The sequence below is a fragment of the Scophthalmus maximus genome, chromosome 4 (assembly GCF_022379125.1).
Source record: "Scophthalmus maximus strain ysfricsl-2021 chromosome 4, ASM2237912v1, whole genome shotgun sequence".
Classification (NCBI taxonomy): domain Eukaryota; kingdom Metazoa; phylum Chordata; class Actinopteri; order Pleuronectiformes; family Scophthalmidae; genus Scophthalmus; species Scophthalmus maximus.
The window spans coordinates 24,038,349-24,056,227 of NC_061518.1; the positions used below are offsets into that span (position 1 = coordinate 24,038,349).

General features: G+C 44.7%; 1 protein-coding gene across 2 annotated transcripts; it reads left to right on the top strand.

The window, feature by feature from the left end:
• LOC118302358 (adhesion G-protein coupled receptor G5) lies at positions 1-17,747 on the top strand. Of its 2 annotated transcripts, none has more exons than XM_047331532.1 (16): positions 1-244; positions 1,695-1,979; positions 7,354-7,432; positions 8,873-9,156; positions 9,438-9,624; positions 9,800-9,845; positions 9,952-10,039; positions 11,734-11,847; positions 12,108-12,224; positions 13,518-13,560; positions 13,685-13,791; positions 14,054-14,169; positions 14,274-14,536; positions 14,640-14,739; positions 14,882-15,159; positions 15,991-17,747. In XM_047331532.1, exons 2-16 carry the CDS (start codon positions 1,911-1,913, stop codon positions 16,116-16,118), a joined length of 2,019 nt encoding a protein of 672 aa, XP_047187488.1. In that variant the 5' UTR covers positions 1-244; positions 1,695-1,910; the 3' UTR covers positions 16,119-17,747. The 2 variants fall into 2 exon arrangements, with proteins under 2 accessions (XP_047187488.1, XP_047187489.1); XM_047331533.1 differs by having other exon boundaries at positions 14,277-14,536.
• Positions 17,748-17,879: the final 132 nt, after the last annotated feature.

The window sequence follows — 17,879 nt, forward strand, 5'->3', positions numbered from 1 at the left end:
GCTCTCACGCTCACCTCGCGCAGCGCCGCCAAGTCGCCTCACGCCCGCGCGGTCGTCGTCGGGTGTCTGTCGTCGGAGGGCTCCAGTCCCCGCGTCGTTCTCCGGACCTTTTTCATTTTTATTTTATAAACATTATTTATACCTCCGAGGTGGCGCGCGCCAGGAAAAAACTGAGCTGACGGAGACGCGCGAGAGACGCGCCACGAGAAGGCACCGCAGAGAGTAAAGGACCGACGCGGCGGAGGTGAGTCCCAGTGACGCCCCCCGCCCCGGGACGTTGAGACTAACCCCTCAGTCGGCGAGCTCTTCGCACGTCCATCAGTGTTTTACATTTCATTGGACAATACCGTGTCTTTCTCAAAGAAACAGAAACAAACTGTTCTGTAATCATTTCAGCATCCCGAGGAGCGCGATATTAAAATGCGAAGCCGCTGCTTCGGGTGTGATTTATATTAAGTGTGGTGCACATACAGTTCTTTCTTCCTGCGCTGTTGCTGTTAAATAGAGCTGTCAGGAGTTAATCGATTAATCGATTAGTGACGGCCTACTAAATTAATCGCCAAACTATTTTGATAATCGCGCCCCTCCACCGGGAGCCCACGCCCCCCCCCCGAAAAGTCAAATACTTTTAAATATTTATTTTATTTATTTTACTATTTGACATATAATGCCAAGCAGAAGTAATTTAAGGTCACTTTCCTTATACGCCTTATTCCCCATTCCTGTATAAAGGTATCTATTAGGTAACCCTAACCCTCACGAGCCCTAACCCTAACCCCCCCCCCCCCCCCCCCCCCCCCAAAAAAAATACAGTAAAACACTGAAATGGTTCAAGTAGTTTTTAATGCAAAAATTAGTCAAAATTCTCTGATTTCAGCTTCTTCAATGTGAATATTTTTTCCTGGTTTCTTTGCTCTTTGTGTGTGGACTAAAACCAAAAACATCTTCTTGGGGTGTTTGGGGAAACGCGATGGACACTTTTCACCATTTCATGACATTTTATGGGCCGAGCAACGAATCGATTAATCGAGTCAAACTTCTCGACGGAATAATCGATAGTGAAAAATAATCGTGGGTCGCAGCCCCTAGTGTTAAAGGACAAGAACCCCTTCTCTCCCTGTTGCCGCCGAGGTTGACGGGCAGCGGCATCCTCTGCTCCCCTGACAGCTGCGATGTGTGGTTTCCTGACTGTGTGAATTATACACGCAATCAAATCACTTCACTCAGTTCAAAAAGAAGAGAAAAAAGGTGTGAAAACGTCTTTAAAATGAGGATTTCCCTCGGTATACACATTTCTTATTAACTAGCAGGCGGCACTTTTAGAGAAGCACTCGAGGGTTTGAAACTGAAAGCCGTCGAAATGACAAAGGAGGTGGGAATTTTGTTTCTTGAACTCAACATCCCTTGAAATGCAAATTGCAGTGGGTGTGTGTGAGTCATTGCAGGAAGCCCACTCTCTTTTGTGCAGTGCTTCATTTTTTTTTATAATGAGGAAAAGAAAGCCCCCTAATGGCAAACAGAACCCCGTGACCAACACTTATAAGGCCACACTGGGGGTGATTAAGGCCCTAATAATATTCTGTCTATTGTCTGTGCGTGTGTGTGTGCGTGCGTGTGTGCGTGCGTGCATGCGTGTGTGTGTGTGTGTGTGTGTGTGTGCTCCCCTGTTGTTGTTTTATTGATTTTCTTCACAGCCCCGAAGGAAATATCCGCAGCACCTGCTCCTTCAATTTCCTCACCGAGGACATGGGGCTGCAGATAACGCACACACACCGACGAGGAGAGCGCACGACTGCATCACTGCGGCGCCAATCGCAAAGAATGCAAGGTCCTAATACAAATGTAGCCTAGGGAGCATTCCGAGGGAAACATCGGCCCCTATTACGTCTAGTCTTCCACTTCAACTTGAGATGTCTCTGTGGCCCCCGGTGCCCATTCCTGCGTTGCCACGGCTCTCCCAGGTGTTTTTTTTGCATCTGGTGAGTCAAAGAAAGAAAGTGAAGTTATTACTGTGAAAACTTTCAATGAGATGTCACAAGTCTCAGTTTCAGAAGCTGCTGTTCCGGATATATTGCCCTTTTCACACACACACACACACACACACACACACACACACACACAGGTCCTGAGCTGCTCGTACACTGCGTTGCTGTAAATCAACGTGTCAGGCAGCAGCCACAGAATGCCAGTTCGCCCCCACAAAACACAAATCTTATCTGTAACCAGTTTTGGCAGCGGTGCACGACATTGTAGCACGGCGCAGTCTCTTCCCACAGCGGCACAGCCAGCAAAAACCCAAAGAGACCAATGAGGTCAGCCTGTTATTTCAGAAGAGCGAGTGACAAGGGTCTAGTCCCTGAACTGTTAGTTTCTTCAGTGCGATTGTTTTTGTGGGTTTTTTTTCGCTTTTACCTTGCACACCATGAATTCGATGTGGATCTCTGAAGAGCCTGGACCATGAACCCAGCAAATCAAAACACCGACATCGGGAACCTGCCACCAAGCTGAATTTACTCATGTTACAAATTGAAGACAGTTTGTTAAGATCAGTCTTTACCCTCCCTACCTTTCCTTTCACTTTGATTGAGTGTTGTGCTTGGGGTTGTGAACTGTGGGTGTGTGTGTGTGTGTGTGTGTGAGAAAGTCTTTCAGCCATTGGCTTAAACAGCCTCCGAAGCGGCCCGTGATCTTTGACCCTTATTCACGCTCACTGTCACTTCAGCTCTAAGGCTCGACAACAAAGAGCGGCTTTTGTTCCCCGGAATTACTCTTCCGTGCACATTCTTCTCTCCCTCAGCCTGCTGCCTGTGGAGGAGCGGGGGCAAAACCCCAAACCTCGTAGTCAGTCTACTGTAAGTGCTGCTGCAAGGTAAAGATGAAGCTTTGCCGGCTGCCCTGCCTGAAATGAGCCGTGCGACACAAAAACATCACAAAATGAAACCGACGTGTAGATAAAACTTGACAACCGAATGACAAAATTGCCATTCAGGCGAGGAGCCTGCAGCAGGTACAGAAAAGATGTGCTTAACGCACTCGTGTTTGCTTTAAAATCTTTGACGAGTGCAGGAAGTGGTGGCATCGTCAAGGCACGGCATGCTACTGAAAACGGGCCCCTGTATATATACAGGTTTCGAAAATTACCATCGGAGGTGCAGCTGCAGCTCAAAAGCCGAATCAGCCTTTTGGTAGAAAAGTCTGAGCTTTGTTTTTGTTTTGTTGGAGGTGACGCGACAGTTTGGGCGAGCTGAGCCCGGTGGCGTTATGGTCGTTGTGTCACGCTTGGAGCTCTAAATGAGGCACAACAGGGCTTTGAGCTAAAAAGCTAATAATCAGCAATCAATGTGATGATCTTAAGCAGGTATCGTGTTCCTCGTGTTAACCATTTTTTACAAAGTGAAAGCGCGGCTTACTAATTCGCTTGAGCGGATTAAGTTAGTCGTGCGGTTTTACTAAGGCGCGCGTGTGAATTAGTAAATCGGGCACCACAAGTAAAATTATAGAAAAAATGTCACCATGTCACCTCCGTTTGAACCAAATCAAACTTTGGACAAATTAAAATGTCGCCCAATGATGACGCCAGAGCATCTATCATCTGGGCACCATGGAAACCGGACGTCATGGTAATCAGTCCAGTATTAAGGGAAATTTCACACACCCCAAAAAAATATTATGTATGGAATGTAAAAAAGTATTAGGCACTGAGGACCGTGAATGTGGCAAAAAAAACAACCAAAAATGCCAGTAGTTGTGATATTTTGGTCTGGACCAAACCTGGCGCTAAAGATTCAGCAGCTTCATGAATATTGAAATCTCTCAGACATATCTTGGTGCTTGGAGTTTCCCACGCAATGTTTTCTGTCACTCTCATCCGCTGTCTGGGTTTTGGTTGCCACACGAGTGAGTCAGACTACGACGTGACACGGAGATGGCGAGATGAGAAATTTGACTGGAAAACTCAGAGCGGCAGGGGATGGGGGGCAGGGGCAGAGTCTCACTCGTTCACACATACAATATCCGGGCTATATCAGACTGTATGTGTGTAGGAGTGACGCAAGCAGCGGAGCAACAGGTTTCAGGATGAGTGCTGAAAAAAGACAAATGCTAAGTGTGTGCTTGCGGTGTTCCAGTCTGCGTCTCGCACACACTCTCTCACACACACACACACACACACACACACACACACACACAAACATCCATGCCAGTCTTTGTCTGTGCCGGTCGCTCACACACAAACACACGAGAGCTAGGAAGTAAACGAAAACGGGAAATTCTTGTGCCGAATTGATGCCTGGATGCCGTGCAGGGACAATAGAGAGGGTGTGGGGGTAGAAAGAGAGAGAGAGAGAGTGAGAGAGAAAGAGAGTTTGTTTACATGCCAAGACCAACGGTTGAAATGTAAAAGTGTAAGAGAGGGATAATACAGAGGTGTGAGCCGAGAAAGAGCAAACAACTGTTCTGTAATCATAGAATGGTAACGCCACTTTATTGTGTTGAACGCACTCAAACACACACACACACACACACACACACACAGTATTTCTTCGTCAGTGTTGACTCATACACAGGCGAGTTTTTTTTCGATGATTTTTCTTTTGTGCGTGTGCAGAGAACTGAGCCTTCCACTGTGTCTTTGTGCGGCTAGTCGTCTGTGGGCGGGCTGACAGTGCTTTACTGTTTCCCTCGGTGCAAGTGGAGGCCCCCTTCTTCATCAGAATGCGCTCTCCAGTCAGGGAGCCCTGACGGGTCGGGTCTGACCTGAGTCACACATGAACGCTGTGTGCCAATTCACCGCCAGCATGATGCTGAGTCGCGGTCGACGCGGCCCGCTGCCGAGGCATGTGTCATGGTTTCACCCAGAACCCGACTTGCGTGCTCCCGGTTTGGTCAGAATCGAGCGTGTCTTTTGTCAGACAAATGTCAAGACATTGAGGCATTTGAGAAAAACAATAAAGCTGATCCGACGAAAAAGCTTTCAAATTTAATATTTGGCAATATGTAGATCCATACACACGATGAGCCTCGTGCGAGAAACGTTCTTACGGACGGATTTGTTCTTGAATCGCGCTCGGCAAGCCAGTGCCACCACACTTCCCCGTAACTCACTGCGAGGGGTGACGCGTTTCTGTCAGGGTGTGAACATAGAAATATGTATAACCCACATATATACATACAGTATATATTCATATCTGCATTACAACCTGCTACAGAGTCACACCCTAGCACCTCTTCCCCCACCCACAGTGTTCTAATCCTGATCTTGAATTAACAAATAGGGGAAGCTATAAAACCACAAAGTCATGAAATGAGTCCGTTTCCCCTTTATGCACTGTAAGCTGAAGTGAAAAATTTGTCTGTATCATACTAATGGCCGGACATTGACATTCAGAAAGTAATAAAATGGTGAAAAACGACGATCGTGTCTCCCAAAACCTCAAGATGATGTTTTGTTTCATCCACACACCAAAGATATTCAGTTTACTGTCATAGTGGAGCAAAGAAACCAGAAAATATTCACATTCAAGAAGCTGAAATCAGAGAATTTGACTTTTTTTCCCCCATAAAAACTAACTCAAAAAAGCTTGAACCGATTAATCGATTATCAAAATAGTTGGCGATTAATTTAGTAATTGACAACTAATCGATTAATCGATTAACTGTTGCAGCCATACCCCAATGTAAGTGAAAACTCGTGTAATACAGCACCTGAATACTAACTGGCCTTCATCATTACCGGAGCCCTGCCGGTGTTGTCTGTCGTTTTGAAGACGACGGACAAAATGTAAACTGGACTCACATAATAAGTATGTATTGTATTTGTCCGTCCATCTGATATTTTCAATCACAAATTCAATTCAAATGAGAATTTTTTTGTCGATTTTGGCACCTAAACCTTTTCCACCATGCAAAGCCATATAGGTTCAACTCGTTTCAACAGAAGTCCTTCAGTCGCCTGAAGTGACCGAGCTCAGACGTTAACAGAATCGGATATGTATTCCTCTTTATCGGGGTAAAGCCCGAGATTTGAACTTCGGATCGTCAGACTCAGAGTCGTCCGGAGTGCGAGTCCGAAATTCCACAGTGGCACTTTTGCTGCGTCGAGTTTCCAGACAGCTTGTTCAAAGATTGCGATATCAGCGGGAAGGTCGGCGACAGTGACACGCCTGGTGAAAGTATTGAGGGTGTTGGAAGAACTTGTTGCTCTGTATTGCCTCAACATCTTACCCTGTGTGTGTGTGTGTGTGTGTGTGGGGGTGGGGGTGTGTGTGTGAGAGTGTTTATCAGTTTATCAGTCTGTGCGTCGCTGGGTGGTTGTCCAAGGCTCAGGTCCATCTCCAGTATCGGGTGTGAGCTTCAGCACTACGTGGTTTATAAATAACCTGCTGACCCTCGTCCACGGCTCCTCGGCCCTCTCGCTCTCTCTTTTTTTTTTTCTCTGTCTTTTTTTTTGTCCTCGCTGCTTGTCTCTCCGCCACTTGTCTGTGGCTTCTACTGGTTCCTGTCTGCTCTGCTCTCGTGATGGCCGAGGACGACCGCGGCTGCTCCGTTTCCCCTCCATCCTCCTCACCTCTTCCCACACCGCCTCACGCGCTGTGCGCTGTTCCCGCGCTGCATCCTGTGTGATGACAGCTGTCTTGAGATGAGTTGGCGTCTTTGGTTGGAGTTGAAAACTGAACTGAAACGCTGCGTCTGTGTGTGTGTGTGTGTGTGTGTGTGTGCGTGTGTACACTACACGGGGGTTAATCGACACGTCTGTCTGCTAGAGGTCACGGATTCTCAGTACTGAGGGAAATGGGTGGCTGGTTTTCTTTGACTCTGACTGCTGCAACGTCTGCAGCGTACTGATATGTTAGCCTTTTCCCCTAGAACAAGATGAATCCACTTGTTACAGGGGGATGGTGTGAATTGTTGGTGTGTGCGTGTGTGTGCGCGTGCCAGTTGAAGGGGAAGGCTGTTTCCATTGATAACAGCGTAGAAAGGTCCCTGTGTGTATTTTGAGCCTGAACTCATTCGTATCCATTGATAAGAGAGCGTAGATAATAAAAGCAGGCGTCCGGATGAGAACACTATCATTAAAAAAAAACTAAAACAACAACATTTGTCCTGTGTCTGCTAATTGACATTTTCTTTTATGTACGATTTTGCGTCTGTGCGCAGAATGTATGAGGTGTTTTGTAGAAATGTGCTTCCTTCTGTTGGCCACAAATGCTGGCTGTGTGTTTCTGCGTTCCGGTTTCAGCAGCTGGGGTTTGAACGCCGATAACCGACCGTACTCCCTGCCTGTGCAGACACACGTTACGGCTCATTTCCCCCTTGTGCAAACTGCAATTGACTCTCCGCGTTCTCCCATTGCAGTTCTCCGCGATGGAGCCCCGAGCCCGGCCGTCAGATAGTCTGAGGGTGGTGTTCACCTTCATCCTCCTCCTTGCCACAGGTAAGCTAATTGGGGTGGTGGGGGGGGGGGCGGCGACACACCTTTATCTTAAGTTACCTCTTTTAGCCTCATGTTCATTCTTACTATTGCGTTTCAACACGTTTCCTCTGTGGGCAAGATGATCCGAGTAGATTTTGGAGCATCGTCACGTCTGTGTAGTGACTTTAAGCAGCTCTGACTTCTCTCTTTGTGGGCGTTAGGCAATTTAAGTGCCTCTTAGGTACAGCGAAAAATGTTTTGCAGACGCAAGTGGCCAGTTTCACTTGCACAAAGAGAGCCGACCGAGTGAGGGTCAGTGTCCCGGCTCCAGTGAGGGAGCGATCAATGAGACTTTTGAGCTTGTGAAATGGTGTTCAGATATAATTTCAAAACCACATCAGAGGTTGTAAATTGCCCTTTGTAAACCTGTGCAACGAGTTCTGCAACATAACGTGCAAAGTTTAACTTCAGTGTCACACGCGGGGGCTGTGTTTTGGTGCAGCAGGAAGCGGGAGCGCGGCCTAGAGTGCAACTGTGCTTAAAGAAAAAGAATTTCAGAAATAAACAAACTAAAACAAAAAATACAATTCAAATACAACAAACGCATTTTTTATGGCATTATGATTTTGTTTGTTTTTTGTCCCTAATCGGGCGATCAAATCAGAGTCAAATCCGATCCGATAAATTACAGTAAACATAACAAATAAATGCCTATTTACATATCTACTCAGCCTTGAATTAATTTATCATTATTTAATTAACAGTTTACAGTTCAATTTGTTTTTTGTTGTTTGAACCGTCCGACCATAAAAAACTCAAAAGTTCTGTGAGAAATAAAACAGCAGCATTCCATAACTCAGTCATCTTGCTGGCCATGTGTAAGTCATCCTTCTGGGGAGTTGATTATTTGTCTTTCGGTCGAGTATGAGGTTTTAGATGGCTAGGTTAAGCAAAGTGCATCCTGACCAATGCATTATTAATATTTTATTTTATGAGTGGGGAAAAGATTGTATCAGATTAGTATCGGATCGGTGTCGGCAGATACTCAAGGCTGCAGGATCGGACACAAAAAAGTGGTATCGTCCCATCCCGACTTTCCTCTGAGTCTTTATGTGACCTCTCTGCTGCTATGATATGTGAATATATGATATCACATGTATCTACTTTCTCAGAGAGAACCTTTCACAGGTTTACTGCAGGCTTTACTCTTAGAACGACATCCTACAAGTCCAAATACCGTATAGACCATTACCTGGGCTCATCAGAACGATGGAAGAAGTTGATGAAATCACTTTTTAATCATAAATATTTGTTTTTCAGTATGAGCTCATCTGAGCACCTGTGGGTTAGTCTCAGTATTGCAGTGACAACTTTTATTTATATGTATTTTTAAAAATAATTTTGCTAAACTGTTGTCGGTGTGTGTGTGTGTGTGTGTGCACCTCCTTCTGTTTCCTTCAGGCTCAAGTGAAAATGACCAGAGCTTGACATTTTGTGGCACCTGGCGCCATGGCCGGGCGCCGTGGCGCCCCAGCGAGAGGTTGCGCCTGGGCGTCAACCTCTCCCCGGGGTGTAACGGGATCTCCATCTCAGCCAACGAGAGCACTCTGTCCGTCGATGGGCAGATCACGGCCCAGTGTCAGCGGCAAGACGTGATTCAACTCCACCAGTTTGGACTCGACTCCGGGGAGGAAAGCCACTTCTGTTTGTACTGGGAACCACTGGTGGACCAGCTGAAGCTGCAGGTGAAATCAGAGTGAAACAAGGGCGATCTTTACCTGTCACATCCGAAAGTGAATGTAAAACAGGTCAAAGTTATGGAGAAGACAAGCACATCATCCTGCCTTTTTATTTTTATTAAAATCTAACATGTTAAATATGTAAGACTACCAAGTGGAAGCATGAAACAGACAGAAAACGTGTACAGTATATTGTATAGGCAACAATAGCGTAATGGAATTCTTTGTTGAAGAGCCTAACGAGGTTTTGCTGGTTTTGGTTTGTCGTACCTTTTTTTGTTGTACAGGTCGGAGGAAAGAACCTGACTCTGTGCTGGCCCTCCCGCCTGCAGGGCTCCTGCTGCACGGATCTGTCTCAAGGCCCCAATGAGCCCGAGGCGCACTACGGCATCGCCAACGGAAGGGTCCAGACAGACATCATCACCGACAAAACGCACGTCGCCTACAGGTTCAATGGGCTCTCCATCAGCTGCAGTAAGAAAGATTTCCTCTTTTTGCTTCTTCCGCACCTTGTGTTTATTCAAATGTATGTGAGGATGAATAGATGACTAAAAAGCCAAAGATGATACGAATTGACCGTAGAATCTGATGTCTCTTTTAAAAACGTCAAACTAAAAGCTGCTTTTTTATTTATAAATTTTTTTTGCAGAAGCCTTATGTGACCAAGCGAGACGCGGACAAACCCAAGTCAACACGTAATTTCCCGTACAAAGATAAACTTGCTCTCTTTAAATAACCACTTCATGATGGTGTGCATTACTCTGTGTGTGTGTGTGTGTGTGTGTGTGTGTGTTTGTCCAGGTTTGTAGACAGTGCTGACCATCCCTGCGCTCGCAGCTTCGAGGTGGAGATGAATGAGGATTTCACAGGCTACAACGTCACATCTCCTGTAAGTCAAACACACAAAAAAGAGTTTGTGACTTCCTGTTATGGTGCGTTGGTATGGTCCTCCATTCCTGATACAATGACGACAGTGACGGAGGGAGGATCTCAACGCTCACTGTCTATCGCCTCGCAAATATGTCGCCGAGTTCAAATATTTAAACTCCAGCAATGGACGCAACGTGAATTTTGCCTGATTCGCATCGCGCATATCACACCATTCGTGTTGGCCGAGTCAGTGCGGCGTAATTCGCATCTAGTTGCAGTCATTGAATTGACTTTGTATGTAATCTACCCGCGTCAAAACATTTGCATCGCGTCTGGTGTGAACACACCTTTACAGTCGAAAGGGAAGAGGAAGCTTAAGCAATACTCAAACACCATGAAAAGACCATCACTGACAGTGTGAGGGTCTACACCTACGTTTTATCTTTCCCAGCCTTTAAGTTGCATTCAGCCTCAGGTCCATTGGTTCCTACTAAATCTTTAAAAACAAGGTCTCAAATACATTCTTTAATAAAAAAAAGGCGTCTGTAATGGTTTAAAAGAATATGATTTAATACCCTAAAAAAGCTGAGCGCTGTAGTTTTGATCAGACATTATTCACTGGCGAGTAATTACAAGAGAAGGACTGTGTTCAGGGGGTCGGTTAGAAATAAATCAACACGTCACCATGTGCAACAGTGTGTGTGTGTGTGTGTGTGTGTCACTGATGTGTTTCAACAATTGGGCTTCATGGCACAAAAGGATTAAGATAAATCAGGCACAGACAACAGTTGTCAGTAGGATCAGTTTATTGTTGGCTCTGGTCTTTGAATGGAACGTGATGACAAGAAAGAAAGAAAAAAAAACATTTCCATAATGCTCGTCCTGTTTGTGCATTTCCCACCATACAGTCTACACAGACCACATCAGCAATTATTGTGATCACACCGGTTCCTCTCGGGCGCAAAGAGAAAATAAAATACATCTGCGCAACAACATAACTCAACTCCAGTGTCCAATTCATGGGTTTCAACTGTATAACACGGCCTTCTGCCAAAAAAATATTATTTCAGCTAATGCCTATCTGTAACCAAGCAGATAATCTCAATCAAAAAATAAAATTTGTTGCATAGGCAAAACTGATAACATCTTAGACAATTCCACTTAAGTGAGCAGGCTTCTTCGTTTCTGAGACTGTAGTCGTTTTCAGTTTTTTCTAACTGTTTTGGTCTTACTGTGTTAGCAGTAACGAGCCAGTGAGTATTCATTCACGTTGAGTGGTGGTGGTGATTTAGTTCACAAAAATAGTCGAGAGTTGGACCACATAAGAGTGTTTTGGTGGCAACTTATTACAGTGGAGGATGGGTGTTGAAAGGCGCTGATGTTATTTTTTTTCTTCTTCCAAATTACCTTAAAATAGGGCCATTTTGTGTAAGTGCCCAGCAATCTGCATGCTGTCTACTCATTACAACTGCGTACACCGTGGGGGCTGGGGTGGCCGCTCGCAAGCACTGGACCACAGTGGTACACGTCAGTGAACTCAAAATTTGAAAATGTTCGACACTTCTCCTGTATCCTGATTTGCCTGGATAATTAAGAACTGAAACTCTATGATTTGTTGGTTTATAGCCAGTAGTTTCCATGTCCACCTCTCATCTGTTGCCTTGAAGGTGGAATCAACCCAAACCCCTCTCTCCACACATTCTGTTTTTCCAGGGCTCCATATTTGAGTCCACCGCCACCGTCCATCTCCCCCCACTTCTGAAACAAGCTGCAAAGAAGAGCAGCAAAGTCGTCTGCACATTCTTCAGAAACAACTCCCTGTTCCAGGTAAGGCTTGTGTTTGTCCTCGGTCAACATGAGACGCTGCTGAGCCTCACACACCTGCCGTACGGCCATGTTTCTCGATCCAAGCTTTCGACTTTGAAGAGATGCTTTATTTCTACCGACAGCAATGCTAAAAAAAAAAACTACGTCTTCTTGTTCCTGTGCGTGTTTATCTGTAGGCTGTATTAAATGAGGGGAAGATGTGAAAAAGATGTGTTAAAGGTGTGTGTGTGTGTGTGTGTGTGTGTGTGTGTGTTTTCCAGGAGGGTCACAAGAAGGTCAGGATTCTCAGTGAGGTGGTGGAAATCACCGTGGAGAACGAGATCATCACTAATCTGCTTGAGCCAATCAGGATTAACTTTCACCACGACGCCCTACCTGTAAGTCTGTGTGCGTTTGTCTGTGTCATTGTGACCAATTTTTTTCACTTTAGATTTTCAAAAGTCAATATAAGTTTCTGATTTCTGACAATAATAAAACAAGTTTTTGATGCCTCACACTCCGAATTGAAAAATCTCGGTTAGAACTCGTGAAGGGAAAATGTCTGGCTCAGGTATGGACTACACAGTTTGATATTTGTCTTGAAATGCTGCCAAAACCCATGATTTTCTGCCTGAAACTGAAACACAGCTGGAGCAAATGTGTTGTCACTGTGGTGCGTGTGCTGCAATAAACCAAACTTGTGAAATGTGGGCTAGAGAAAAAAACAAAGTCATTTTCAGTTGCGTGACGTCTGTCGCGACAGTGCAGAGAACAAACACACAAACCAGTGGGTTTCTTCTCTCGCCTCACATTTAGCAAAAAACTCACGACAACAAACCCACAGTGTAAGTGTCTTCTTCTGATTTCAGATAATTCCTGTGTGAATCACCACCGAATCGAAACACTGTTATTAATATGAATAAAAGCAATAATGTGAATAATAATAATAAGTGGTAATAATAATAAGACAAAAATGAAGAATTGAGGGCAAACAATAGCAAACAATTAAAAGCAGTTTGAACGTTGCACAATGCTGACACAGGAAGAAATATATAAAAAGAAAACGCTGCAGAAGAGAAAAGAGTGAAATAAAGTAAAATAAGCCTGGAAATAAAACATTGCACGATGACGGGTTTTAAACAGGAAACAAAGCTATGGCAAAATTATTGTGCCACATTAGTGAGCGCGCAGTCAGACTCTTCTGAGCAAACACTGGGACTCTGGAGCAGAAGATATTAATCTGACCAAAGAAAAAATTGTCCTGTTTCTCTGCGCTCTCGACATCTAGTGTGTGCTCGCAACTCTGCCTGGACGCTCGCTCGAGGTGGCACAGCCTCATTAAAAATGCTGGGGGGGGGCTGCTTCAAGCCTGGATGTAAACAGCCCCCCCCCCCCCCCCCCCCTGTCTGTGATTGGCTGTTTTTTTTTTGGTGCATTTTTAATGAGGCTGTGCCACCTCGTGCGAGTGTCCAGGCAGAGTTGCGAGCGCACACTAGACGACGAGAGCACAATTTTTTCTTTGGTCAGATTAGTATCTTCTCCTCGAGAGTCCCACTGTGTGCTCAGAAGAGTCTGACTGCGCGCTCACTAATGTGGCATAATAATTGCGCCATTCAAAGCAACAACAAAAAATTGACAGCCTCTTACTGGGGAATCATTACCACTCACATCTCACTCTTTACTCATTTCAGAAAATGCATTCAAGGAGATGCGTTTCGTGGGACACCCGGAAAGGTACGAACCCTTTGGCATGTGAATAGAGTTTTCATTCAGAACATATGTGTATCTCCCCATGTATTTGCAACTCCTACCCGCGACGATTGAGTACGTTTTAATATCTGCATTGTCGCACGTGCAGATCCATTGCAGGTCAAGTGGTTGGTGGACGGATGCGTGACTCAACAGAGGGGAGCGGAACACACCGATTGCCTCTGTAACCACCTGACCTACTTCTCTGTGCTGGTGGTGAGAAATGCTGCATGCCAGAAAAAAACACTAGATAGATATTAAGTCATAAGATGCAGGGAAACGTACAGTATCTGCAAATCCAACAGCATCACTTAGAACTTCTCTATCTGATTCTCCCCACAAATGGAGATGATTATCACTTTTTTATTTTATTTTCTTTTTAGAAGAAGAAACACTCAAAACACATATTACACACACGCCACATATTGGTTTATGAATACCTTGCTGCTGGGCTCATTGCTCTCTGTCCCCGTGACAGCAACTGGAGCCTCGACCAGTGCGCCATCTCCTGGCACTGACCACCATTACATCTCTGGGCTGCGCCGTGTCGGTGATCAGCTGTGTCGCCCTCATCATTTTTCTCTGTCGGAAGAGGTAATGCTCCTTTCTGAGGACTAATCTAAGCCAGTGTAAAAAAAATTAAAATTTAAACATAATTTTTGAATAATTAAGTAATTCCGTTTCCATTCTCCCTCTAGCAGACGATCGAAGGAGCAGTCCATATCCATCCATCTGGGCTTAGCCGTGTCCCTCGCCATCCTCAACCTGCTCTTCTTCTTCACCGGGGTGCTGGCCAACGTGGGAGGGGAGGGTTTGTGCGCCTGGGTGGGGGCCGCCCTCCACTACAGCCTGCTCAGCTCCTTCACCTGGATGGGCATAGAGGTTTTCAACACCTTCTGGTTGGTGTACATGGTTTTCAGCCCCCCCCCAAAGCCCTACGTATGGAACCTGGTCGGCTTCGGTGAGTGTGCCAAGTAATGTTTTTAAAAGTACCTGTGGGAACACGTGGGACCTTTGAGGCAAACGCAATACTAACGTGCTAACTGTCAAAATTCATTTGCCAGTCCTCCCTGCGGTTCCTATTATCATCCTGGCTGCAGTAGGTGGCATTTACGGACAGAGAGAGGTGGTGCCAAGTGATGACGTCTCTAACCCTTATCTGATGTGAGCAAGATGATTTGAATAAAGACTCGAACGCAGTAATGCCTGAATAGTGAATGTTGAATTACAAATGTTGTCAGGGGTGATGGTGGATTGAACATTAATGATCTTTCTTGGATTATTTTCCTTCATTTGGTGTGTCCAGGTGCTGGATGAAAACAAACACCAACAAGGCCTTGCTGGCTCACTATTTCACCACCATGACGGTCCTGGTCATTCTGGTGTTCTCGGGCATTGCCATGCTCTTCCTGGTCTACAGGAAGATCAGCCCCAGGGACGAGTGGAGGAAGAACCGCGTGGCTTTCCTCAGCATCTGGGGCCTCAGCTGCCTCTTTGGAACGACTTGGGGTCTGACCTTCCTGGACTTCGGGCACCTCTCTGACTTGGTTCTTTTCCTCTCCTGCATCCTCAACTCTTTTCAAGGTCCGTGCTTGTGAGCCACCGTCCCAGTTCGAACGGGCATTCAGTCAGTCCAGATGTGATGTGGTCACCGTCAGTTGTGGAAGCACCGGAAGCGTGGCTGACAGCTACTGTCAACTTGTGTGAACTGTGAACAAAACACACACCACAGAGCTATTACAGCAGGGCAGAGACTCTGGGTGTTTTGATTGTTGTGCTCAGAGATTGGTGACTGTGTATTCGGAGCCAGCTGTTCATTGTATCAGTGTGGGAATGCGACGGTGACCATGTGGTTAATCGCGGCCTTGTGTTTCTGTTGCCTATCTGAAGAAAAGCTGTTTCCTCTCACATGCAGCACACTTGTTTTTGATTCAGGTTCAGGGTTGGATTCGGGGAACTGATTAACCCCATTGTTGCCGCACATTGCTAGTTGACGGAGATTATTTCACATGCTAAGTACCTGATATGTGACACACACAAAGAATCATGCGACATACAATGAAATACAAAATCAGTTTTGGAACCAATAATGTAGGCTTCCAAGTGAATGAATTGAACCCCACTGAAATAGATTCTTTTTTTTCCAAAATACATTACATATTTCATCCAGTTAACTTATCTGGAGGTAGATTGTGGAACAGAAGAGAGTATTAAATGATTTGTTCATCTGTGATGGACTCATGTTCAGTGATCCTGAGAAGCGGAAGTAGATAGGTGTGTAGGTATGTACAGTAGGTTGGTAGGCAGGCAGGTAGGTAGGTAGGTCTGTAGGTAGGTAGGTAGGCAAGCAGGTAGGTAGTTAGGTAGGAAAGTGGGAGCAAATGAATGACTCTTTGTTCTCCTCTGTTCCCCCAGGCTTCCTTCTAATGCTGCGGTTCTCCATGCTGGAGTGGATGCGGAAACAGGCTGGTGGCTCCGCTCTTGGCAGCAACAGCACCGGATCAACAAGGCAACACATGCTACAGGCCCCGGAGAAGAGCTAAATGGACTGAGAAAGGTGTGGGGAAAAGTTGCAGCGACCAATCTTTTATTTTTTTTAAATTATGTAATAATAAATTGCTCTAATCGGTGTAAATGACGAAATGGAGAATGTAGATTCACCGTTTCTTCAGTTGAGGCTAACTGCTGGGAAATCCGAGCGATAAACCCGCCACTGAGGAGTAAAGTCTTTAAAGTGAGCCACCAATGAGCAGTGAAAAAGCTGTGGTATCTTTTGGTATGAAATATCACATACAAATTGGGTTGTAAACACAAGCACGCCGAGTGCAATTCACGGACATCACCTTATTGGATTTCCCTAAACATGCCTTTGCTCTTTAGAGGTGATGATGATAAAGATGATGATGATGATGATGATGAAACGGTAGCTCAGCAGCTCTGTCACTAGACACCAGTCATTCTTAAGGGGGGCAAATTGTGTAGCTGGACAGTACAAGAGGAGCAGAAGCATGTTCCCACCCCTGCTGGAGTTTTTTTTTAGGCTGGCTTAAAAACTAAAGCCGGAAACCATATGTCCACCGCTGACAGACTGTTCAATGAGTCTGGTCAGGGAGGCCTCCGACAGCAAAAAACTGCACATTGAGATATGTTTTGGATTACATAGATCATTCAACCAAAATCAAAATGAAACTAAAATAGGTTACATACTGTAGCTTTGATTTGAGCCACACATGGGTCTCACACAGCTGGTGTGGAGATTAGCTAACTATAACTATAACTTTGCTGGAGGTATTTTGATCAGTCTGGTGTTGTAAACCTCATCCACATGATTGTCAAACCAGGTTTAAAAAAAAAGAAAAGAAACTTGATTACTGGATTCATCTTCTCTAAGGACGTGGAGAAGAAGTGACAGCATCACTCAGGAACTCATGATACAGGCCTGGAGCCTGTTTTTGTAGAATATCTAGACTGGATCTAGTTGTAGAAGGGAAAGAATTTATTTTGAGATTTAAAATTTTATGCTGGGGTCAAAGTTAATCTTTGTATCCAGACGGGGAAACTCGGCGGGACGTTAAATGACTGCAGGATACTGTGCTGTGATTTCCATTACATTATCTGTAACCTTAAAAAACTATATATTATTATTCAAGCTCTTCTCGAACCTTAGATAAGCTTTTTTTAATTTTATACTGTGTACGTGTTTGTTTTGTAGCCCAGTCTTTTTAAGTAGCACTTTAGATTTTGTATTGTTCCTACATTCATTATGGAAGACATTTCATATTCAATATGTGTGCATTGTAAAATAATAACTGAATGATTTGTAGTAAAACAGAGATAATTTTCTCTATTCTGTATTCAGACCTTCAGTCAAAATCATTTAATTATTATCTGGTCTACGTCTTAAAATGGACCAAATACCCTACATTCAGTTGAGTCTTAGTTTATTGACTCTAAGTGTTTTGTTATAAACATTTTTGGAATTAAAATAGAAATTAAGAAGTCCTGCACGTATAATTTTAGTACATATGTCATATGGAGTTTCTAGATACTGTGATGTTTGCACTGTTTTGTTTTCAAAAGTGAATTTTATGTCTGATGGATCATGGTGTATATTTGAATTTTTGTGGATGTATAATGGATTATTAATAAAAAAAATCTTTTGGTAACAAAGAGCTAAAGTAATGACAGTGTGTGTGTTTGTGTGTGTGTGTGTGTGTGTGTGTGTGTGTGTTGTGTGTGTTTGCAGCAGTAAGCACATTCAAGGCCTGCTTTCTTCCTGCTCTGTATCGTCCCTCCTTATCTTT

What these genes read in the sequence shown, in the direction of transcription:
- LOC118302358 (XM_047331532.1), top strand. Translation starts at nt 1,911, where the DNA reads ATGTCTCTGTGGCCCCCGGTGCCCATTCCTGCGTTGCCACGGCTCTCC. An exon ending in GGACAAACCCAAGTCAACAC is followed by an intron (nt 9,846 to 9,951) that starts GTAATTTCCCGT and finishes GTGTTTGTCCAG; the next exon opens with GTTTGTAGACAGTGCTGACC. An exon ending in CCTACTTCTCTGTGCTGGTG is followed by an intron (nt 13,792 to 14,053) that starts GTGAGAAATGCT and finishes TCCCCGTGACAG; the next exon opens with CAACTGGAGCCTCGACCAGT.